The sequence below is a fragment of the Talpa occidentalis genome, unplaced genomic scaffold (genome assembly GCF_014898055.3).
Source record: "Talpa occidentalis isolate TD23 unplaced genomic scaffold, MPIMG_talOcc4v2.1 talOcc4.9, whole genome shotgun sequence".
Lineage (NCBI taxonomy): Eukaryota > Metazoa > Chordata > Mammalia > Eulipotyphla > Talpidae > Talpa > Talpa occidentalis.
Window position 1 is genome coordinate 95,167,014 of NW_023605305.1, and position 24,881 is coordinate 95,191,894.

At 35.2% G+C, this 24,881-nt stretch overlaps 1 protein-coding gene across 6 annotated transcripts in view; it reads left to right on the top strand.

Annotated features, from left to right (window-relative positions):
* CCDC18 (coiled-coil domain containing 18) overlaps positions 1-24,881 on the top strand; it is a 90,692-nt gene that overhangs the window by 13,409 nt on the left and 52,402 nt on the right. For all 6 annotated transcript variants that reach the window (XM_054691754.1, XM_054691753.1, XM_037501211.2 and 3 more), the window contains 9 exons: positions 2,359-2,487; positions 7,231-7,327; positions 9,093-9,214; positions 10,047-10,338; positions 12,022-12,146; positions 12,979-13,139; positions 19,871-20,091; positions 21,635-21,745; positions 24,139-24,270. In XM_054691754.1, the coding sequence (XP_054547729.1) occupies positions 2,359-2,487; positions 7,231-7,327; positions 9,093-9,214; positions 10,047-10,338; positions 12,022-12,146; positions 12,979-13,139; positions 19,871-20,091; positions 21,635-21,745; positions 24,139-24,270 (1,390 nt within the window). The remainder of the gene's footprint in view (positions 1-2,358; positions 2,488-7,230; positions 7,328-9,092; positions 9,215-10,046; positions 10,339-12,021; positions 12,147-12,978; positions 13,140-19,870; positions 20,092-21,634; positions 21,746-24,138; positions 24,271-24,881) is intronic.

The following is a 24,881-nucleotide window of genomic DNA, read 5'->3' on the forward strand; positions in this document are numbered from 1 at the left end:
AGTGGGAGTTCAAGAAATAAAATACAAGAAATTAAGCACTTCATAATTTTTCACCCTCTTCTACTTTGAATAAAATACACCTAAATAACATATTACTCCATTTTAGTGATAAATGTAGTTCTGGCAATAATAGTATTAGCATAATCTGGGGACTTGTTAGAAATATAAATCTCAAGTCTTGTTTCAGACTTAACTGACTCACAAAGTTTAGGATGTGGGATCCAGCAATTTATGTTTTAACAAATATTGCAGACGATTCTGATGCATATTAATCATCTTTCATGATTGTCAGAATTTTGTACTTTTCTTTATAATGCATATTTTATTTTAAGTTTATTCCTAGGTACTTTATATTTTTTGGTTGTTGTGAATTTATTTGCATTGGTTTATTGATAGTACACAGGAGAACTTTATATTATTTTCTAATGGGCAGTATGTCATACTCATCTAATAGTTTTTCATTTTGTTTCTCCTTGATTTTCCAGGTAGATAATGATATTGTGAGCAAAAAAAAGAACCTTTTGTTTTTTCTTTCCAAAATTTATACTATTTATTACTTTTCCCTTTTTGTAATTGTCAAAAAATCTAAACCATCCAGTCATGCTTCATACTATTTATAGTATCTGACCATGACATAGATTATAAATTATTATTTCAGATATTTTTATCCTTTCATGGAAGTATTCTTTTATTCCTTATAAAAAATTAACACCACTTGACAGTGATATAGATATGCTCTTTCTGCATCTCATTAAAAAATGGTTTCTCTATGGAGGTATCATACTCCCAGACTTCAAACTATACTACAAAGCCATAATATTTAAAACAAATACTGGAACAAAAACAGACACACAGACCAATAGAACCAATAGAAAGCCCAGAAATAAAGCCTCATGTATACAGACAACTAACCTTTGACAAAGGAATAAAGAATATGCAATGGAACAAGGACAGCTTGTTCAATAAATGGTGCTCGGAAAACTGGACCAACATAAGCAAAAGAATGTAACTAGACCATTACCTCACACCATGCACAAAAACCAACTCAAAATGGATAAAAGATCTGAACATAAGATCTGAAACCATAAAATATATAGAAGAAAATATAGGTAAAACACTACAAGACATACATCTCAGTAACATCTTTAAAGACTCATCACCCAAAGCAAAGAAAGTAAAGGAAAAGATAAACACCTGGGATTACATCAAACTGAAAAGTTTCTGCACAGCAAAAGAGACATTAACCAAAACAAAAAGACACCCTACTGATTGGGGAATAATTTTTGCACTCCATACAACTGATAAGAGACTTATCACAAGGATTTACAAAGAACTCACATGACTCAACAAAAACAAAGTAAACAATCCAGTCAAGAAATGGGCAGAAAAACTTAAAAGACACTTCTCCAAAGAGGAAATGCAAATGGCCAACAGGCATATGAAAAAATGTTCAACATCCCTCATAATCAGGGAAATGTAAATCAAAACCACAATGAGATACCACCTTACACATATCAAAAAAACTAGCACATATCAAAAAAACTAGCAACAACAAATGTTGGCAAGGATGTGGTGCAAAAGGAACTCTCCTACATTGCTGGTAGGAGTGCAAACTCGTCCAACCACAATGAAAAGACTGGAGGTTCCTCAGACTACTAAAAATGAAGCTACCACATGATACAGCAATTCCACTCCTAGGGATCTACCCAAAGGACATGAAAACATTGATTCAAAAGAATACCTGTATTCCTCTGTTTATTGCAGCACTATTTGTAGTAGGTAAGACTTGGAAACAACCTAAATGTCCAAAAATAGATGACTGGGTCAAGAAGATGGGATATATATATACAATGGAATACTATTCAGCTATCAAAAAGGTAAACTAATGCCATTTGCAGCAACATGGATGGAGCTAGAAGGAATTATACTCAGTGAAATAAATCAGAAGGAAAAAGAAAAATATCAGATGGTTTCATTTATAGGAAGAATATAGGGGATCCCAAATAAGGGGGGAAATAGTAACAATAAAAAACAAAACAAAACAAAAATAAACAGACAACTCTAAACCAGAGACATTCTTCAGGAGAGGGGGAGGAAAAGGGAAGGGAACAAGGGAGGAAAGAGCACAGGGGACTGTGGTGATGGTGCAAAGGTGCATTGATGGTGGAAATTCTATGGAAACTACACCTGAGAAAAGAAAGCAAATGTTACAAAATGAACAATGATGTAAAATATTAAAAAAAATGATTTATCTAAACTCAGTGCTTTTAACTAATAGAATTTGTAATATTGAATTATTCTTGCATTCCTAGAATTAATCTCTTTAATAACCTTTTAAAAATATTCTTTATTTTACAGAGAGGCAGAAAATAAATTAGAGCAGAGCCAGAAAATGGTAATTGAAAAGGATCAGAGTTTGCAGAGGTCCCAAGAGGAATGTATAAAATTGAAGGTGGATTTACTTGAACAAAGTAAGCAAGGAAAGAGGTATGTGTTTTTTAAAGCAAACAATTGGTGATCTTATCACCAATTTAAAATTCTAACTAATTTTTGAATTGAAAATACTTCAGAAATTTGGTAGTAGATTAACCTGATGTTCTTTTTGTTCTTTAAACGTTTTCATGTTCTATTAAAAATATCATGTGTCGGTTTTATGTTAGTAGTACACTGAATTGGCATTCATTCCTATAAGCCCGATATCATTGCCAATATAATGATATTTCTGAGGCCTCCCCTGGTGGCGCAGCGGTTGAGCGCTGGTCTGCGAAGCTGCCCACAGCCTCTGCAGCGCTGGTTTGATCCCCGGCCGCAAGAGAGGGTCCCACATGGCACAGACCTACCCTGTCGCACCTGCTGCTCCCCTCAGCAGTGTATTTTGTCAGTCTGCATGTTCTGTTCCCTGCTCTGTCACTGGTGAATCCTCTCACCCTCCTGCGCTTTTGACTGTGCCCCGGTTCTTGTATAAATAAGTAAATAAATCTTTTAAAAAATGATATTTCTTTATTTCTGAAATTAAGTTGTATTACATAAAATTCAGGAGAAAGTGTGTTTGGGTCTTCCTGTAGGAATATAGTAGTAATGCAAAAAATGTCTATTTTGTGTAAACTCTGTCTTAAGGTAAAGTGTTACAGGTAGGCTTGACCAAGGAACCTTTCACTTTGAAAGTCAGTTAACTTTTAAACTAATAAAGATAAAGCTCTTTCCCTTAAATTAAAGAGATTTTATAATATAATAGTGTTTAAACAATATAAAATCAATCTGTACATTTAAGTTGGCAAAATAGTTATAGTATTTATTATTATTATTTTTTTTATATTTAAAGAGCAGGTTTATTAGAAAAGGGATAGGATAGTAAAAGACACTTGCATAGACACAAGCGGGCAGGAAGAGCTGCACTGAAAGGCACAGGTTTGCTAAGACAGGCCTGCATGGTTGCAGGCGGGTGGCACTGAGGAGAGCGGCCTCCACTGAGGGAGGTCAGTGAAGAGAAGTCCCGGGAGGTACAAGTCATGGGCGGGCAGGAAGCTGCTTCCCTACAGGAGAGATTTGGTAAAAGGAAGCACCCGCATAGTCACAGATGGGCAGATGGAGTGCTGCCATCTATAGTATTTATACTATGAGAAAATGTTACAAAGAAAACATTTTTGAGGGCCTCCCCGGTGGCGCAGCGGTTGAGCGCTGGGTTGCGAAGCTGCCCTCAGCCTCTGCAGCACCAGTTCGATCCCCAGCTGCTCCCCGGCCACCAGAGGAGGGTCCCACATGGCGCGCAGACCTCTCCTGCCGCCCGCTGCTCCCCTCAGCAGTGTACTTCGGTCCTTCTGCCTGCTCTGCTCCCCGCTCTGGCTCTGGTGAATTCTCTCACCCTCCCGCGCTTCTGACTGTACCCAGTGCTTGTATAAATAAATAAATAAATCTTTAAAAAAAAAAAAAATGTTTAAAAAAAAAAAAAAAAAAGAAAACATTTTTGAAAAGTTGTCATAAGTAGGTTACATATTTGTTTGCATGTGCATTTAAAATCCTAAAACTGCTCGAAATCTCTTTTTTTTAAGGATTTATTTATTATTATTTATACAAGAACCGGGGTACAGGCCAGATGCGTGGGAGGGTGAGAGGATTCACCAGAGACAGAGAGGGGAACAGAACAAGCCGACTGACGAAATATACTGCTGAGGGGAGCAGCAGGCGCAACAGGAGAGGTCTGCCGCGCCATGTGGGACCCTCGCCAGCCAGCGGGGATCAAACTGACACTGCAGAGGCTGCGCACAGCTTCCTAGCGCTGTGCTCAACTGCCTGCGCCAAAATCTATCTCTACATCATTGGCACAAGGGTTAAGCACCATACTATGATGCAATCCGCAGCCTCTGCAGCACAAGTTCGATCCCCGGCCGTCCAGGGCGCAACCCACATGGCACAGCAGACCTCTCCTGCCTTGCCTGCTGCTCTCCTCAGCAGTGTATTTCAGTCAGCCTGCCTGTTCTGCTCCCCACTCTGTCTCTGGTGAATCTTCTTACCCCCAGCATCTCTGGCCTGTGCCCCAGTTCTTGTATGCATAAATAAATAAATCTTTTAAAAGAAATTAAAAAAAAAAAAAAACAGTTTAGAAAATTTTCCCCGAGGTATTTGATTAGTCCAGTTGAAGTTATAACGTATTTGGTAGACAATATTACTTAGTAGAAATATTTAGGTTTTTAAGTCAAACAGCCAGATTTTTACCTCTTAGTGACTTTATTACCTTGTGCAAACTAACCTTCTTGAACCTCATTTTGTTCATCTGTCAGGTCAAGATAATATTGTTTAGTTGGGGATTAAATGAAAAAGGAATGTAAGGTGCCTCGTAAATAATAAATACTAACAAATGTAGTTATTGTTAAACTGTGTGATTAAGTTCAGACTTAATCAAATATGCTTTGTACATAGTTATTAAAAGTAGTGAGGTAATAATATATAAAAACTAGTTTCATAATATAGCTAAGAAAAAGGACAGAGGAAGAACAGCTAGTTTTCCAGCAGCTAGTTCTCTAGTAGAACTCAAAATGACTTTTCAGATAGCATATTGACTCTGCTTTCACACAATGAATATGTGGTCATGGACACATTCTAAACTGCATGTGCACAGGCATAAAGTATAAAAAGAACATCACTGCTAAAGAACATTAAGGAGTTTTATGTACTTATAATGGATAGGTGTAGAAGCAAATGAGGCAAGGAAGACAGGCTTGGTCCAGAGTATAAATGGCTTTGTGTCGTGCCAAAAGATTTGTATTTTAACCTGGAGAATGTAAATAGGCCATTGACATTTTAGCTAGAGGTGTGACATGAAAACTCTTAGAGCTTTTTGCGAACTAGAATGAGTATTGGCATTCTGAAATTGAAAAACTGTTAATTTCGCAAAGGCTTTTTCTGGGTGCAGAAGATTAACAGTTGATTGGGAAAAAAAGCAGATATGATTTAACTTTATGTTATATCAGTATATAAGAGACAGACCTAAAATGTAAGGACACAGAAAAGTTGAAGGCAAAGAGATGGGATGAAATATTTCAAGCAAATAGTCAAGAAAGTGGGCCTCCCTGGTGGCGCAGCGGTTGAGCGCTGGGTTGTGAAGCTGCCCGCGGCCTCTGCAGCGCCGGTTCAATCCCTGGCGCGCTGACCTCTCCTGCTGCCCGCTGCTCCCCTCAGCAGTGTACTTCCGTCCTTCTGCCTGCTTTGCTCCCTGCTCTGGCTCTGGTGAATTCTCTCACCCTCCTGCGCTTCTGACTGTACCCAGTGCTTGTATAAATAAATAAATAAATCTTTAAAAAAAAAAAAAATAGTCAACAAAGTGAAAGTAGATACAGCTATATTAATATCACACAGAATAGATTTAAGTGCAAGAAGCATAAATGGAGTTAAAAATGTCTATTTATTTTTTATTGCATTAATATCCATCTACAACACTATATATTTTAGGGATATAGACTAAGATGTATGTTTCCAAACCATAGCCAACATCAAATCACCTATAATCCTCTACTGTAATCCTTTGGATCCCGTCCCCCCTCTATACTCCACCTCCTCTCTCTGGTTGCCTCAATTCTACAATCAGATTTCTAGGATTTGTTTTGTTTATTATTGCCTGTTCCTTTGTTTTGTTTCTTTATATTCCACAAATGAATGAAATCTTTGATATTTATCTGATGCTGAAGTGATCTACTACTATTACCTGGAAGGGTGCTCAGGAAGTAAGGGATACTTTTACTTGAATTTATTAAGTCAAAATAGAAGAGACCCAGGACTCCTCTGGTGGCGCAGCGGTTGAGCGCTGGGCTGTGAGGCTGCCCGCAGCCTCTGCAGCGCCAGTTCGTTCCTTGGCCAGCGGCGAGGGTCCCACAAAAAAAAAAAGAAGAGACTGAAAATATAGATGAAAGAATAAGTTCCTGAGGGAGAAGAACTAAGATCCAGAGTATAGCTAAAGGAAATCACTTTTGATGAGAAAAATTACTAATTTCCCTCACTCTGAGAAGAAGGTGGTGAGAAGAGGTTTAAATATAGAAAGGTTCTTAGATGTAGGTACGGAATTAACTCAATTCCAGCCCAATTGTCTCAATTCCATGTAAAAAGTCTGAGGAAAGGTCAGGGTTAACTAAGAGGTGAGGCACCATGGTTGGATTTAAGACAATGCTAGTGGTGTAGTTAAGACTTTGTTGTTTGTAGTTACTGTTTTGTTTTTTTTTTTTTAAAGATTTATTTATTTTTATACAAGAGCTGGATTGCTTCACAGCACAGCACTCAACCCACTGTGCTGCCGGAGAGGCCCCGTAGTTACTGTTTTTTGTAAATATCTTTTTGTAGATATACTGAACTTGTGCAAAGGTCACAGAATTTACTGAATATTTTTAACATTCTAGGTAGTGAATTGATTTTATAATACCTCTCTTTGGAAAATTATTATATAGCCTCAGGCTACTTCCCTAATCTCTTTCAGACAGAGAAAAAAATTGTCAATGTGTAAAGTTTATTTTATAAGTTCTTCATGTTATATTTTATTTTTCATATTGATATTTCATAGTAAGGAAACTACCGTAGTCCAATCCTTATTTTCTGTTTTGTCATTTAAGTGTAATGCTCTTTTTTAGTATAGGGAAATTTTCTTCATTTTAATTATTCCTTACAGTTAAATATAAGTTTTGTTTTGCTTACTATAGCACTACAGAGTATTCTTTCTTTTATTAATTAGCCCTTTCTAAATTTCAGAGCTGAACGACAAAGGAATGAAGCCCTATTTAATGCTGAAGAGCTGAGTAAAGCCTTTCAACATTATAAAGAAAAAGTTGCTGAAAAACTGGAAAAGGTAAGAGGCAGTTGTGCAAATTCAGTATTTACTATTTCTGTCCAATTCTAGAAATAAAAGTAGACAAAATATAATATTTTTATGGTAGTTAAGGTGGGTAATAACTTTTATGATCTCATTCATAATGAAATCATTGAAATAAAAATTGGTACTTGTTAGAGATGATGAGCAGAAACTTTTGAAAACAAATAGTGCAGGTAGAGACAAGAGAAGAAACAAAGTTTATAGAGAAAGATGGAGTGAATGAGTAGAGGTTGGAGTTATGGAATAAAGCAGAAAATTTGTTCTGATCACCTCAATGAACATGAAGGCCGCGTAGACTATGTAACCTTCAGCTGGTCTCCTGGACCTATAACCCTGAGAGGACCTCATTCCTTCCTCTTACAGAGACATTTCCTCGAACTAAATCAATACAGTAATAATATAGTGTTTTTATTACATTCATTTAATATGTTTAAATAATAAAACATTGTAATAAAATCTGATTAGAAGAAAACCACATGTCAGATGCACAGATATTCTTAGACAAGAGATCTGGTCCAGAGCTACTGATGTGGATTACTTCTATCTTGAGATAATAATTGAAGCAGAGCAAGTTCATGAGTTTGTTCAAGGAAAGATGAAGGGTAGAAGAAAAATATTATTATTAAAAATTAAAAATCAACATCCATTAGACACTGAAGTTTTGAGTGTGACTAATCAGATAGCTGTTTTGAAAACCAAGGCAATAAAGTATCATAGAAGGGATTTTATTTATTTATTTTTTTGTTCAGAATTTTTTTAATGAATTATTTTATTTTATATAATTCTTACATCATTTTTTGTTTTTGCATAATGTGTGCATTTTCATTTTGATTATATTCCCCATACAATTCCCACCCCCTTTTTCTGACTCTAATCCCTTTTCTTCTCCCTCCACTCCCCACTGTAGTGTGTCTCTGGTCTATAGTTGCTTGTTGATTTAGATTTTTACTTTATTGCGATTAGTCTTTTTCCTGGTCCCTTATTTAGGCTTTTCTAAATTCCTGCTATGAGTGAGACCATCCGGTATTTGTCTTTTTCTTTCTGGTTTATTTTGCTGAGCATGATCCATGGAAGGGATTTTAAATAAAGTAATCTATAGGTGAAAGGAGAGTACTTAGTAGGGAACTATCCTTGGGAAGAGGAAGGACTTTTTAGAAGAGGAAAATAGAAGATGATTTTTTCATATGTCTCCCTAAGTTTATCAATTTCAAACTGTACTAAGCAGAGCCTTATAGTTAAGTAGATGTAACAAAGGAAAGGGGGCAAATTTGTCAAATTCTCTACTCCACCCCTCCAAACTGGGTACTTTCATCTGTTATGTTTGGGGCTGATTCTAGTGGGAGTATTTTGTAGCTAAGATTTCAAAAATTATTTCTCTGGAACATTTGCCTTAAAATTAGTCTTTGCTAACTTGATATAGCATCCCTACATGAGTTGCTTGCCTTGTCCACTTGAAGCCGTGTGATAGTGCTCTTGTTTTCAGATGATAGTGCTTTTGCTCCTTTCTCTTTGACTCCTAAGGATTTCTGGGCAGGTCATAGCCTTTCCCTCTCTGTCAGTGGTTAGTGCTCAGGAAGTTCACCTTGTTCCTTCCACCACAAGGCTGGTCACTTTAGCGTATGGAATAATTATTCCACACTTTTTACTTAATTCTGGAATCACTGTTTTTTAATTTGAAACACCTAAAACTTATGACCACATAATGACCATAATTGTGTGTCCACTTAAATTATTGTTTTAGGTCCAAGCTGAAGAAGAAATATTAGAGAAAAATCTAACTAATTGTGAAAAAGAAAATAAAAGGCTACAAGAAAAGTGTGGTCTATATAAAAGTGAACTTGAAATACTGAAAGATAAGTTAAGGTACAGTATCCTGTTGTGAAAAATGATTTTCATGTATAAATGAAAAAACCCTGAAACATCTAAAAATAGAATATTTTGTTATTGTAAGTATGGCTTTAAGTATGTAGAATAATATAATAAACTATTTGCTTTGCATATATTTAGAGAAAATTAGAAATTTTCTAGAGCCCTTACAGTGTGACCATATTAGCTAGTTAGTAAAACATTCTTCAAATTATGAAGAATCACCTAGTTTACCTCACTTTAGAGGTGTTTAATAAAAATGTGAAAAGAAGTAGTGAAATACAATAACAGTTCTAAACATTAGATTGTTCTGTTTAACATTTATTTATATATACATATATATATCTGTGTGTATATATATATTTGAAATATTTTAAAATATTGCCGCCTAGTAATCTGTTGATGGTTGATTAGGCTTTGTTTTCTAGATTTTGGCTAGCAATTCATGATTTTCTTTAATAAAATCTAAAACTTACTTGATACTTCAAAGTGTTGTGTGAGGATTTTAAAGTTAGAGCTCCTGTCTTAAACTTTTATAAAGGGTGCGGAAATATTTCCAGGATGGGGGGTTATCTTTATTCTTCCCTACTAATTAACTGTGAGACATTGGGCAAGTTTCATAACCTTTCTGTGCCTCAATTTCCTCATGTATAAACATGTATTAGCCACATAAAGTTAAAAGTGCTTGGCAAACAGACATAGCACCCAATAACTGTGTGTGGCATTATTATTTCTGAATTTTTTAAAAATATTTTGAAAGTGAGATTAACTAAATATGCTTATTGAAAATGAGTGCATATTTTATTTTCATTTTAATGCTTCTTTACAGGCAGTTAAAAGAAGAAAATAATATTGGAAAAGAAAAATTAAGAGTCATGGCAGTGAAAAATTCAGAAGTCATGGCACAACTCACTGAATCTAGACAAACTATTCTGAAACTAGACAATGAGTTAGAGGACAAAAATGAAATACTTAGAGAAAAATTTTCTCTAATGAATGAAAACCGAGAATTAAAGGTCCGTGTTGCAACGCAGAATGAGCGACTGGATTTGTGTCAGCAAGAAATAGAAAGTTCAAGGGTGGAACTGAAAAGTTTGGAAAAAATTATATCCCAGTTGCCAGTAAGTATGTGTGAAAAAGAAAATTTTACTTAAGCTCTTTTTTTTAAAAAAAAGATTTATTTATGCATACAAGAACTGGGGTATAGGCCAGAGGTGCGGGGGTGAGCGGATTCACCAGAGACAGAGTGGGGAACAGAACAGGTGGATTGATTGAAATACACTGCTGAGCAGCTGACTAGACAGGAGAGGTCTGCTGCACCATGTCGGTTAGCTCCCTGGCCGGCTATCGAACTCGTTCTGCAGAGGCTGCTGATAGTTTCATAGTGCTGCAGCTTGACCACTTGCACCACCAGGGAGGCCCTTTACTTAAGTTTTTAATAAGAGATCATTTTGTGATTGCTTTATTATCTTCTCTTTTTCCTCACATGTCAATACTTTCAGTCAACAATTTCTTTCTCAACAAATAGATAAATGTGGTATATTTGGTTTATTTCCCTAATGACTAATTATGTTGAGCTACTTGTTAAAATGAAATAGAACTTTTATATTGTTTTTATGATAGCAGGTGGCTGCCTTTTTTTCCTTTGATTTTTATATGTATGACCATATTTGTAAATGAGATTAAGAAGAAGGTAAGTATACTTATATCAAAAATTTGTTATGGATAGATGTAAAATAAGTTTGGTGTCAGGAGAAGGCTTTAGGTAAATGTGTTGTATTTGGTTTAACAATAGATGACATACATACACATCAAAATTTTTAACTGTCATGGAGTCAGGAAGCTGATAGGGACCTTATAAATCATCTAATTCAACCACCATCATTTTACTGGAGAAGAAATATAGAAATAGCTACTAAGTTAGTAGCTAATATGTTTCCGAGGGTTCCCAGCCCTTACTTGCATCTGTTTTCCTAGGATGCTATTTGCTTAGAATTTTAATGTACTGTTTACTTTTGAAAATTTTATGTAATCACATGCAAATAACATTCATATTAAATTGATATTCTCACTTGAACTCAGTATCAAGAATTACTTGATGTGTATTTCTGAAGTTGGAGTAGTAATCTATACCTGTGTTTGATGCAGTGTTAAGAATAACATGGTTTGAAAAAATGAAAATATTTTTGATTTCCATAAAGTATGATTTGGTTATAATTTGAAGGTAGTAATGATTAAGTGCTTACCTTACCCCTTTTACAACTAATTTAAAAAATTCTGCATTATTCAAACATGCAGAAAAGTATAGAGATCAGTGTAGCACAGTATTTGCTAAATATGGGTAACATTGCAATCTCCAAATGTTTTCAGAATAAAATTCTACGGGTAAATAAATCAGCTTAAAATAATTTTTCATATCCAGTTCTTTCCCTCTCTCCTCAGATGTAGCCACTATTCTGAAATTGATGTCTCTTCACCCATATTTTAAATATTACCACTTATATGTACATGTAGAAGTGAATAAATGGTAGTTTAGTGTTTTTTAAAATATTACCCATGCCTCTGTTGTTTTTCATTCAATATTATGTGATATCTCCACAATGATTTATACAAAACAGGTTTATTTTAACTATTGTAGTTTTCCCATTCTTGGTATCTTATAATGTATTTATACATTCTCCTATTGATGTACATTAAGATGTTTCTATTTAAATTCATACAATTTATCAAACATGGGGTTCTGGATTAAAAAAAATTCATCATAGATATTATTAGTTTATATATTATTTTTTTTTAACTTGCAGTTAAAGAGAGAAATGTTTGGTTTTAAATCATCACTTTCTAAGCACCAGATGAATAGTTTGTCAAACAAAGAAGACAGTTACATTGACTGCTGTGAGGCAAATAAAATGGTGATATCAGAATTGAGGTATGGTTTTCAGATCTTGAAGTTACAGAAAATATTTTCTTATATTGGTAATTAAATTAAAATCTTTAGTGGAGAAGTAAAAAAATAAACAGAAAAGTCCAGAGTGTCATAACAAATCCATAATCCAGTTGTTTCTTTTTAATATTTTGTGATAATTGTTTCCAAGTTTGTTTCTTTAAATACAAAATCAAGCATTATAGAATAGATAAAACCTTTCAATCCTTACCGCTTGTCCCATTCTCTTCCTAAGTATCCATCATCATAAATTGAGTATATATTCTCCAATCTATTTTCTGCATTTTTACACACACCCCCCATATACAAATATACTATATGTCTACATTGTTTGTAATTTTGCTTTTTTCACTCAGCATCATCTTAAATTTATCCATGTTGAGGTGGCTAGGTAGAGTGATTGATCAATGGGTGGATTAGTATGATTTTAATAACTGCCTAAGAGTCTGTACTATATGTCACAATTTATTCCTTTACTGATAGTTACTTTACTTCTGGCTTTCTTCTGTTATAAAGAGTGCTCCAAAGAACATATATTTCCTTGTGAAATATGGGAGAGTTTCTCTATTGTATATTCCTAAAAGTGAAATTGCTGGGTCATAGGATATGCACATTTTTTATTTTACTAGGTACAGTCAAATTCCTAAAGTAGCTAATCTAGTTTATGGTTCAGTGAGTGTTATATGTTTCCATATCCTCCCCAACAGTTGACTGATTAATTAGAATTTTAAAATTTTTATTAACTTAAAAGATAAAGATAGTTTGAGATATTTTTATGTAATCATTCCATTTTTTGTCTTCTTTTCTCTTGTACCAGGGTTAAACTTGCAATAAAAGAGGCAGAAATTCAAAAACTTCATGCAGACCTGACTGTGAATCAGTTACCTCAGAATATAATTTCTTGTAAAGAAAACCAAGAAAGTGGCAAATTAAATATTTTAGAAACAGAACCTGTAAAACTAGGAGGTAATCAAGTAGGTAAGTATATTAAATTTTTTAAATAAATGATAAACTTTATGATAGTTTTTAAAAAAATGGATTTTCAACTCTGATTTCTATTATCAAACCGTTGATATTATTTTACTACTAGCTGTCGGTTGATAAAAGCACAAATTATTTCAATTCTCAAACTTCACATCATTCTTTGAAAATGCACTTTATCAAGGTAAAATTTATAAAATATACCCATTTAAAATACATAGTTTTTTAAAAATTAATTAATTTATTTATATAAGCACTGGGTATAGTCAGAAGCGCCGGAGGGTGAGAGAATTCACCAGAGCTAGAACAGGCAGACAGACGGAGGACACTGCTGAGGGCAGCAGCAGGCGCGGCAGGTGAGGTCTGCGTGCCATGTAGGACCCTCCCCTGCAGCCAGGGATTGAACCGGTGCTGCAGAGGCTGTGGGCAGTTTTGCAGCCCAGCGCTTAACTGCTGCGCCACCGGGGAGGCCCTAAAATATATAGTTTCATATATTTTGTCATATTTGATTTTTTCATGTTTATATACTTATTACCACAATTAAGACATTTCGCAGTGTCCTTGTTCTCCTTTCCAGTTTACTTTGAGTTTAATTTTCTCTTTTTAATTTCTTTAAAGTGAAAGCTTAGATTATTGATTTTAAACCTTTCTTCTTTTCTAATATATTAAAGGGAATAAACTTTGCTTTAGGCAGTGCTTAAGCTGCATCCCATTAATTTTTATATTTTGTATTTTCATTTGTTCAGGTCAGAGATCTTAAATATTTGTGATTTCTTCTTTGACTTATGGACTGTGTATGTGTGTTTTTTCTCAAATCTTTAGGAATTTTCCGGATCTTTTTGTTATGGTGGTAGACATGAAGTTGTTTCCTTATTAAACTACCTAATTCATGAATGCAAGTGATATCATTTTTTTTTAAAGATTTATTCATTTATTTATACAAGTACTGAGTACAGTCAGAAGCATGGTAGGGTGAGAGAATTCACCAGAGCCAGAGCGGGGAACAGAACAGGGAGACTGACAAGTACACTGCTGAGGGGAGCAGCGGGGGCGAGACAAGAGAGGTATGCGTGCCATGTGGGACCCTCGCCAGTGGCCAGGGCCCGAACTGGCGATGCAGAGGCTGTGGGCAGCTTTGCAACCCAGCACTTAACCGCTGAGCCACTGGGGAGGCCCACAAGTGATATCATTTTTATAAGTGTTGAGACTTGGTTTATTGACCAGTATATGATGTAGATGAATGTTCCAGATACACTTGAAAATACTGTGTGTTCTGTAATTATTGGGTGTTTTGTGTGTTCTGTAAAAATTGTTTTTGAATGTCAATCATATTTAATTGGTTGGTAGTGCTATTTGCCTTCTTTATATCTTAAAGATTTTTAATGAAATTGTTTTATCAATTGTTCAAAAAATAATCTTCAAATATATCTATCTTATTTATATGTAGGTTTGTTACATTTATACATTTTATATGTAGGTTTGTTAATTTATCTTTTTAGTTCATTTAGTCTTTGCTTTGACATTTTGAACATGTTATTTATATATCACATTTAAGATGGTTATGTATTGTTGAATGGACCCCATTATTATAGTAACTGTCTCTTTTTATCTTCTGATATCTTATTTGTTAGGAGGCCTACTTTGCAGAAATTAACATAGCCACTCCAGCCATCTTTTTATTGGCATTATTGACATATAGCATTGTATTAGTTATAGGTGATGGCATAATGATTAATATATGCATATGTGTGAAATGATTGCCATGGAATTTTAGTTCCCATACATCATCACACATAGCTGCAAATTTTTTTCTTATGTTTACAATCTATTCTCTTAGCAGTATTTAAATGTACAATACAATATTTACCATAGCCACCATGTTGTACATTAAATCCCCAGAACATAACTTTTCTGTAAGAACACTTTAGTTCTTTTATCATCAGTCAGACCTTTTTTTGCTCTTCAGTTGGAGTGTTTAAATCACTTTTTCTTTTCTTTTTTTTTTTTTGGCTTAGATTTGCCATCTTGCTATTTGTTTGCTATTTATTCTATTGACCTTTGTTCATCTTTCCTGTTTTCTTTTGGATCAAGTATGTTTTACTGTTCCATTTTTTAATTTCCACTATTGATCAATTAAGTGTACCTTTTACTTTTTTCAGTGGTTGCCTTGATAGTTAAACGTATGCATTTTTAATTTGTCATGGTTTATCTTCAAATATGATGAACTAAGAACAGCAGAAATGAGAGAAAATTAGATATCTAAATGATTAGAGAGACTAAGGAAGAGATTGATGAGATTAGGAGAGAGAATGCTAATTGTTAGAGGTGGTGATGTAATATATCATTCATAAAAGAAGAACAGAGCTAATGAGAACCTAGAAATGAAGTATTAGGGATGTGGGAAATAGTACTTATACAACCTTTGAAGGCATAGTGCATTTCTGTCTCTATATCTTTATGTGTTCTCATGTAGTCATTTACATTATTCTTTTTTAAAATACTCCTAAAAACTCAGTTACTTGGGGTGGGTATGTGAGTATAAAGTTTATAGTGGAGAAAGTATATTTAAACAATTCTGATAACCTTAAGTAGTTTTAAAAAACATCACTGAATTCTCATTTACAACTTTAGGCTAGGAAGGATTCAGTCTTTTCAGCTTTTGAACCTGCATTTGTGTATATCAAATGTAATATCAAAATGTTTTTTTTACATTAGATTCATTTTTAATGAGCTTTTTTAGGTTATTGTATGAAGCTTGAGGAAAATCAATTCTCCTTAACCAGTGTTTTACATAGCTGCAGAGAAATATCTTAGACTTAAGGGATTTATAAGGGATTACAATTTTTAAAAGTTGGGGATCAAGTAAATAAGTTCTGACTTAACTTCTTTATATTCTTTTTTTTTTAAAGATTTATTTATTTATACATACAAGCGCTGGGGTACAGGCCATAGATGTGGGGGGTGAGAGGATTCACCAGAGACTGAGTGGGGAACAGAACAGGCAGATTGACTGAAGTACACTGCTGAGGGGAGCAATGGGCAAGTCAGGAGAGGTCTGCCATGTGGGTTGCTCCCTGGCCGGCCGGGGATCAAACTCGTGCTGCAGAGGCTATGGATTGCTTCATAGTGCGGTGCTTAACCCCTTACACCACCAGGGAAGCCCAACTTCTTGATATTCTAGTTGACTATTTCTTTAAAATAGTAATCAGTTCTAATTAGTTACATAAATTTCTTCAAGGACATGTTTTATTGTTGCTGATGTCTTTAGATCTGGATGAACTATTGCTATCTCAATCAGTATCCACTAATTGCATTTCAAAATGAGTTTTGCATTTGGTGGAATTTTGGCTTTAAGTTGTCCTTTCTTCCCATGAGCCCATTCTGGTTCAATTTCCAATCAAGCCTTTTCTTTTTTTCTTTTTTTTTAAATTTTTTCATTTTCTTTTTCTTTTATTTTTCCAATAAGCCCTTTTCTATTATTAAATGTATTTATATGTATATGTATTTATATGTGTATATATATACATATATATATATATATACACATATATATTACATCATTATTCATTTTCGTGTAATGCATGATTTTTCCTCTCAGGTGTAATCCCCATAAAATTTCCACCACCAAGTCACAGTCACCATAGTCTCTTGTGCTTTTCCCTCCCCTATTTTGATCCCTTCCCCCACCCCTGCTGTAGGTCTCTGATTTATAGTTTGCCTGATAGTTTTGTCTCTCTCTCTTTTTTTCTTCCCCTACCCCTTGTTTGGCTTCCCTATATAGCTCCTATAAGTGAAATCATCCGATATTTTTCTTTCTCCTTCTGACTTATTTTGCTGAGCATAATCCCTTCCGGCTCCATCCATGTTGCTGTGAATGGCATGAGTTTCTTTTTTGATCGCTGAGTAATATTCCATTGTGAATATATGCTACATCTTCTTAATCCAGTCATCTGTTTTTGGACATTTACGTTGTTTCCATATCTTAGCTATCATAAATAGTGCTGTAATGAACATAGAGGTGCACGTTTCCTTTGTTTTGTTTTCTTTTAAAGATTATTTATGCATACAAGAGCTGGGGTGCAGACCAGAGATGCAGTGGGTTAGAGGGTTCAGCAGACACAGAGCGGGGAACAGAACAGGCAGATCTACTGAAACACACTGCTGAGGGGAGCAGCGGGCTAGACAGGAGAGGTCTGCTGAGCCATAAGGGTCACCTCCCTGGCCGGGGATCAAACTTGTCCTGCAGTGGCTGTGGTTAGCTTCATAGTACTGCATCTTAACCCCTTGAACCACCAGGGAGGCCCCCAAGTTTCCTTTAGAATTAATGATTTTGTGTCCTTTGGATAGATTCCTAGGAGTAGAATTGCTGGGTCATATAGTAGATCTGTTTTCAGTAATTTGAGAGTCTTCCACATAGCTTTCCATAGTGGTTGGACCAGTTTCCATTCCCACCAGCAATGGTTAAAAGGGTTCCTTTTTCTCCACATCCTCAACAGCATTATTTGTTGTTAGTGTTTTCAATGTAGGCCATTCTTACTGGTGTGAGATGATATCACAATTGTGGTTCAATCAAGCCTTTTATTTTATTTTTTTAAAGATTTGTTTATGCATACAAGAACTGGGGTGTAAACCAGAGGTGAGGTGGGGTGAGAAGATTCACCAGAGACAGAGTGGGGAGCAGAACATGCAGAGCTACTGAAATAAACTGCTGAGGGAAGCAGCAGGGGAGGCAGAAGAGGTCTGCTACACCATGTGGATTGCTCCCTGGCTGGCTGGGGATTGAACTCATGCTGCGGTGGTTGGTGATAGCTTGATAGCTCTGTCTTTAACTCCTGCGCCACCAAGGAGATCCCTAACCTTAAAATTTGAAGGCTTGGAATTTTTCTTCTTGGAACTGGTTTATTGTTAGTATCAAAAATAATCCTTCCAGGGATCATGCTCAGCGAAATAAGTCAGAAAGAAAAAGAAAAATACCAGATGATCTCACTCATAGCAGGAATTTAGAAAACCTAAATAAGGGACCAGGAAAAAGACTAATTAATACAAAGTAAAAATCAAAATCAACAAACAGCTGTAAACCAGAGACACACTATGGGGGCAGGGAGTGGCGGGGAGAGGAAGGACTAGGGTCAAAATAAGGGGGAGGTGCAATTGTATGGGGAATATAACCAAAATGAAAATGCACACATTGTGCAAAAATGAAAAATGATGTAAGAATTATATAAAATAAAATATTTAAAAAAATCTTCCAGCTGCATCCATGTTGCTGCAAATAGCATGAGTTAAAGGAAAAAGATAAAGATCTGATGGTCTCACTTATTGGCGGAATATAGACAAACCAAAGAAGAGGTCAAGAAAAAGTCAAAACTAGCAAGTTGACCATAGATCTAAGGCAAATCGCTCAGAAGGGGGTCGAAACAGGGGAGGGAAGAATACGAGGGAATATGGTGATGGTTCATGGATGAGCTGGTGGCAGGAGAGCTGTGGGGACTACAACAATATAAGAAAAAAAGTTTAATGAATAAAAAGTTAAAAAAAAAAAAAGGAAATAATTAGGCCTCCCTGGTGACACAAGGGGTTAAGTCTCAGCACTATGAAGCTATCTGCAACCACCACAGCACAAGTTCCATCCCCGGCCAGGGAGATAACCCACATGGTGGAGCAGACCTCTCCTGTCTCGCCTGTTGCTCCCCTCAGCAGTATATTTCAGTCAGTCCAGCTGTTCTGCTCTCCACTCTGTCTCTGGTGAATCCACTCACCCCTCTCTCCCCGCCCAGCACCTCTGGCCCACATCCTAGCTCTTGTATGCATAAATAAATAAAATAAATCTTAAGAAATAATTATCTATAAAAAAATATAGTCTGTCCTGTAGTGTTCTGTATATTAGCACTGAACAACATCTCCCTTTTTGGTAAAGTAGGTTTTATCTTGTTTTTAACGAACAAGTTTTGTGTATTTTGATGGATCCTTATCCAGAGTTTCTTCAGGGTTAGTTTCTTTGTGTTTATATTCATTAAGTTATATACTTTTTACCTGCTTGGACACATACTTTAAGTACCCATGAAAGCTTACTTTCAAAAAAATTCTGTAAGCTATAACCAAATTGCCCTTGTTAGCTGTCTTTGCCACATTTTAAATGTTTCATAATAACTTATGTTCTGCAAGAAACAAATCTGAACTTTGCTCTTGTAGAAACTTAATAATGACCTTCTTGAGTAACTGCTCACTGCATAGCTGCGCCACAGTCCAAGCCCACTGTGGAATGGCCACACCCTTCTTTCCCCACTGCCTTAGCTCTACTGAGTTCTTAACGATCACAGGATGTCCAAATAAATTTTATGACTAGTTTAAGTTTAAGAAGACAGAACTTAAAAAAACACAGTGATTTATCTTTTTAACAATTATTGTTTTTATAATGATTTCTATTAAAAAAAGGGATTCTGTAAAGGTGAGGAAGGGCTTTTTTTGGTACAATGAATAGTCCTTCTGGTACAAAGGAATAGTCCAGAAAAGCAAGCGATTCAGAAGAACTTATTCCCTCTTTATTAATTGAAGGTACCTTACTTACCACTTACCTTTCTTTTCTTTTCTTTAATATATCTTATTCGCTATATCCTTTCTTTAGATTAGAAACTAATCCTTGTTTATGATTAAATCTTTCAGCATTGAAATAGGTTTTTATTCTTGAAGTTTTTACAGAACAATTTCCATTTTATATTTATCTACAGAAAGTATAAACAATCAAAATCAACATACTGTACACAAGCAATATGAGAAAGAAAGGCAAAGACTTGTTTCTGGAATAGAAGAACTACGAACTAAGTTGATGGAAATAGAAGCTGAGAATTCTGATTTGAAAGTTAATATGGCCCACAGAACTAGTCAGTTTCAGCTGATTCAAGAGGAGCTGCTAGAAAAAGCTTCAAACTCTAGCAAACTTGAAAGTGAAGTAAGCTTGAATTTGCTATTTATATGTATTGAATTTTGAAACAAAAAATGTATTGAGGGGTTTTGTAAAAATTATATATTTAATTCCAGGTTTATACATTTGAAATAATTAATGGTACAATATAAGTTATAAATTTTAAAAAATTATATTGGGAAACCTTTGGATTTTTTTTTAACTTTTGTGTTTTAAACTGTTAAAGGTAGGAAAATACTTTGTAGGTGCTATAAGGTGTCAAATTAGGTGAAACTTACACTACATTGTACTTTATTGTTTTTTCCAAACATAAGTTAGTCTGACTAATATATCTTTATAAGTAAAGAAGCCTGTTAAACATTGTAAACTGGAGCCTCTCTGCGGGTACAGGAGGTGAAGCACAGCACTATGAAGCTATCCACAGCTTCTGTATCAGAAGTTCAGTCCCCCGCTTGCCAGGGAGCTACTCACATGGTGCAGCAGACCTCTCCTGTCTCACCCAGCAGATCTCTCCTATCTCGCCCACTGCTCCCCTCAGCAGTGTATTTCAGTCAGCCTGCCTGTTCTGTTCTCTGCTCTGTCTCTGGTGAATCCTCTCACCCCCCACCACCTGTGGCCTGTACCCCAGTTCTTGTTTGCATAAATAAATAAATAAATCTTTTTAAAAATTAGATAAATAAACATTGTATTAGAAATTCAGATCCAGTAGATATGGAATAATGCTGTGGAATCTGCATTTTTAAATACCTGCATATGAATCTTATGCATATCTGCTGTGGATTATATATTTTTTAAAGATTTATTGACTGAAATACACTGCTTATGGGAGCAGTGGGCAAGTCAGGAGAGATCTGCTGTGCTATGTGCCTTGGCTGGAGATCAAACTCATGCTGCAGTGGCTGTGGGTAGCTTCATAGTGCTGCGTCTTAACCCTTTGGCCACCAGCGAGGCCCCTGCTATGGATTATATTCTATAAAGTAGTTAAAATATGTTTTGTGACTATCTGATGAGAAAACTATGATACCTCAGATAATTGTGGACCAGAACCACATACATATAAAATACTCAATGTTCAAACCAGAGACTGCAGCTGACTCTGAGGGTACTTTTTAAATGTCTGACTTCTCATCTTAAACTCCATAGCTAAAACTAAGAAAAAGTACTGTAGGATAGGAACTTAAGTAAGTAATGGGAAAGGAGATATAGCCAATCTGTGATTATAGCTTTTAGCTTACTTAGAAGATTGTCAAGTACTATGATTAATAACTTTTAAATTACAAATTTAATGTAGTTTTGTTGAAAATACAGAAAGGGACACTAGAAAACAAATCATTAGCAATTCTACCACCAAAAATATCTACTGCTGATATTTTATTATACTAATTTCAGTCTTAATAGCAACTTTTAAAAAATAGGCTAGTGTGCAGTCTTATTTAGACATGGGGCCTGAATTAATGTGAGTTACACAGATGAACATGTTATGTCATATATCTAGTCTTCACTATGTTTTTCTTCTGAAATGTCACTTTCTTAACATTATTTTTAAAATATTTTTTCCAATATGTTTCAGATGACAAAGAAATGTTCACAACTTTTAACTCTAGAGAAACAGCTGGAAGAAAAAATAGTTGCCTATTCCTCTATTGCTGCAAAAAATGCAGAGCTAGAACAGGAGCTTATGGTAAAAATTACCTTTTTTGGCTACAAATTCACTGTGACACCATGTTTGTTTTAGTATTATCATCATAAAATACACCAAGAGGAAAAATATATATTTTGCTAATCTTTATGTTTATTCATTCTGTTTATTCATTTGGTAATTTTTTATCTAATTTTAAATTTTTTATAATAGTATTGAAGGAAACAAGACTAGTTCTTCGATACACTTCTCAGTATTGTTGAATAATTTATCTTCTTTTTTTTTTTTTTATTTTGAAACTCCCACTGACTATTTGGTTCTTTTTTTTTTTTTTTTAATTTTGGGGTTATATTTTTGTTCTTCCTTATGTCCACATGTTCCACTCACTCTTCATCAAACCACCCAAGCCAATACCCCATCTTGGTCTGTTACTCCTAACCCACCCTGCCACCATTCTCTTTGGTAATCATTAAATTCTTTAAATCCAAGATTTATTTCTGCAGTATTTTGCTTGTGTATGTTTTTAGGTTATTTATATTCCACAGATGAGCGAAGCCATCCGGTATCTGTTTTTCACTTTCTGGTTTATTTCATGTAACATAATCTCTTTGATGTCCATCAGTTTTGTCTCAAAGATTTCTGTTTTATCTTTATTAACAACTATGTAATATTCCATTTTCTTTAACCATTTGACTATTGAATAGTACTTAGTTTGGTTCCCTGACTTGCTAATTGTGGACAATGCTGCAATAAACATGGATGTAAATCAATCTTTTCATATTAGAGTTTTCATAATTTTAGAATAAATACCTAACAGAGGTATTGCTGGATCATATGAAATTTCTATTTTTATTTTCTTATGATATCTCCATACTGTTTTTTCATAGAGACTGCACCAACTTGCATACCCATCAAACTGGGTGAGAGTTCCTTTTACACCACATCCTTGCCAACTTTTGTTGTTTCCATTATTTTTGATATGAGCCATTTTCACAGAGATAAGTGCTATCTCATTGTGTTGTTTTGTTTTTTTTAAGATTTTATTTATTTATTTTTGCATAGAAGAACTGGAGTGCAGGCCGGGGTTGGGGGGGTGGGGTGTAAAGGCGGGTGAGGTGAAAGGATTCACCAGAGACAGAGTAGAGAGCATAATCCCTGGCCAGGGATCAAACTCAGGTCTTTGAGGTAGTAGTGATGCGATTTACCCCCTAGGACACCAGGGAGGCCTCTCATTGTGCTTTTGATTTGCATTTCCTTCATGATAAGTCATGTACAATTGTTCATGTCTGAAGGCCATCTGAATATCTTCTTTTTTAATATTTTATTTTATATAATTCTTACATCATTTTTCATTTTTGCACAATGTATGCATTTTCATTTTGGATATATTCCCCATACAATTCCCACCTCTCTTATTTTGGCCCTAATCCATCCTCTCCTCCCCCATGCCCCCTGTAGAGTATCTCTGATTTACAGTTACTTGTTGATTTTGATTTTTTCTTTATTATAATTAGTCTTTTTCCTGGTCCCTTATTTAGGTTTTCTAAATTCCTGCTATGAGTTGACTATCTTCTTTAAGAAAGTGTCTATTTTAGGTCCTTTGCCCATTTTTTGATGAGGATCTGTTGTTTGTTTTTTTTTTAAGATTTATTTATTTTTATACAAGAGCTGGGGTACAGGCCAGAGGCGCAGGAGGGTGAGAGGATTCACCAGAGACAGAGCAGGGAGCAGAACAGGCAAACAACCGATACACACTACTGAGCGGAGCAGCGGGCGAGACAGGAGAGGTCTGCCACACTATGTGGGTATCTCCCTGGCCGGCTGGGAATGGAACCCGTGCTGCAGAGGCTGCGGACAGCTTCACAGCACTGCGTTCAACCTGCTGCGCCTCCAGGGAGGCCCAGGGTCTGTTTTTTTGTTATTGGACTATTTAAGTACTTTGTTTATTTTGGAAATAGCTCCTTGTCAGATATCTAATATACAAAGATTTTTTCCCATTCTGTTGGTTACCTTTTTGTTTTGTGATGGTTTCTTTTGAGGTACAAAAGCTCTTTAGTTTGATGTAGTCCCACTGTTCATTTTTGCTTTTGTTTCTCTTGCCATTAGAGTTGAGTGCCCAAATACATAATACAGGTAGGTGTCCTGTTGTGTGTCCCTATGTTTTCTTTCAAGTACTCTATGGTTTCAGTTCTTATATCCAGATCTCTAATCCATTTTAAATTAATATTTGTGTATGGAGGTAGGTAGGGGTCCAGTTTTTCTCATTTTGATACAATTTTTCTAACTTTTGCTTTTATAAACATTTGAATATTTGATAGTTGGATATATTAATTACTGTGATTCTTTAGAGTAGGACAAGTATAATTCTTTACTAATGTACCTTTTTGTAAAACCAGTTCTCAGTTAAATTCTGTTAACATGTTTTTGTATTTTAGGAAAAGAATGAAAAGATAAGAAGTCTAGAAACCAATATCAATACAGAGCATGAGAAAATTTGTTTAGCTTTTGAAAAGGCAAAGAAAATTCATCTTGAGCAGCATAAAGAAATGGAAAAACAGATTGAAAGAGTAAGATATTATTTGTTTTTTTAAGTAGATATAATGCATATTTGGAATAGGAATGCTGAAAACAACCTTAAATATTACTAACCCATCTTCATTTAATGTGAATTTCTCTTTAGAAACCATGAAGGTTAAAAGACAAAAGAATAATTTTTTTTAGTGCTAAAAAACAAACTGTCATCATAGAATTCTATGGCCAGCAAGCAAATTTTTTTTTTTAAAGATTTATTTTAATTATACAAGAACCGGGGTACAGATGCGCGGGAGGGTGAGAGGATTCACCAGAGATGGAGCGGGGAACAGAACAGGCAGACAAATGAAATACACTGCTGAGAGGAGCAGTGGGCGAGACAGGAGAGATCTGCTCGCCATGCTGCCGACAGCTTCACAGCGCTGCGCTAAACTGCTTGCGCCACCAGGGAGGCCCCTAACAAGCAAATTCTTTAAGATACATAAAAACATTGTTAAGTGAAGGACAACTTAGAGAATTTGTCACCAACAGACTTGTTCTAAAATAAATTCTATAAAGCACTTCTGCTAAATACTGAGGAGTGACTGTCTTAGAGGAAGCATTTGAGAAATTGAGTTGCTAATTGAATTCCCTTTTTTCCCTGCAA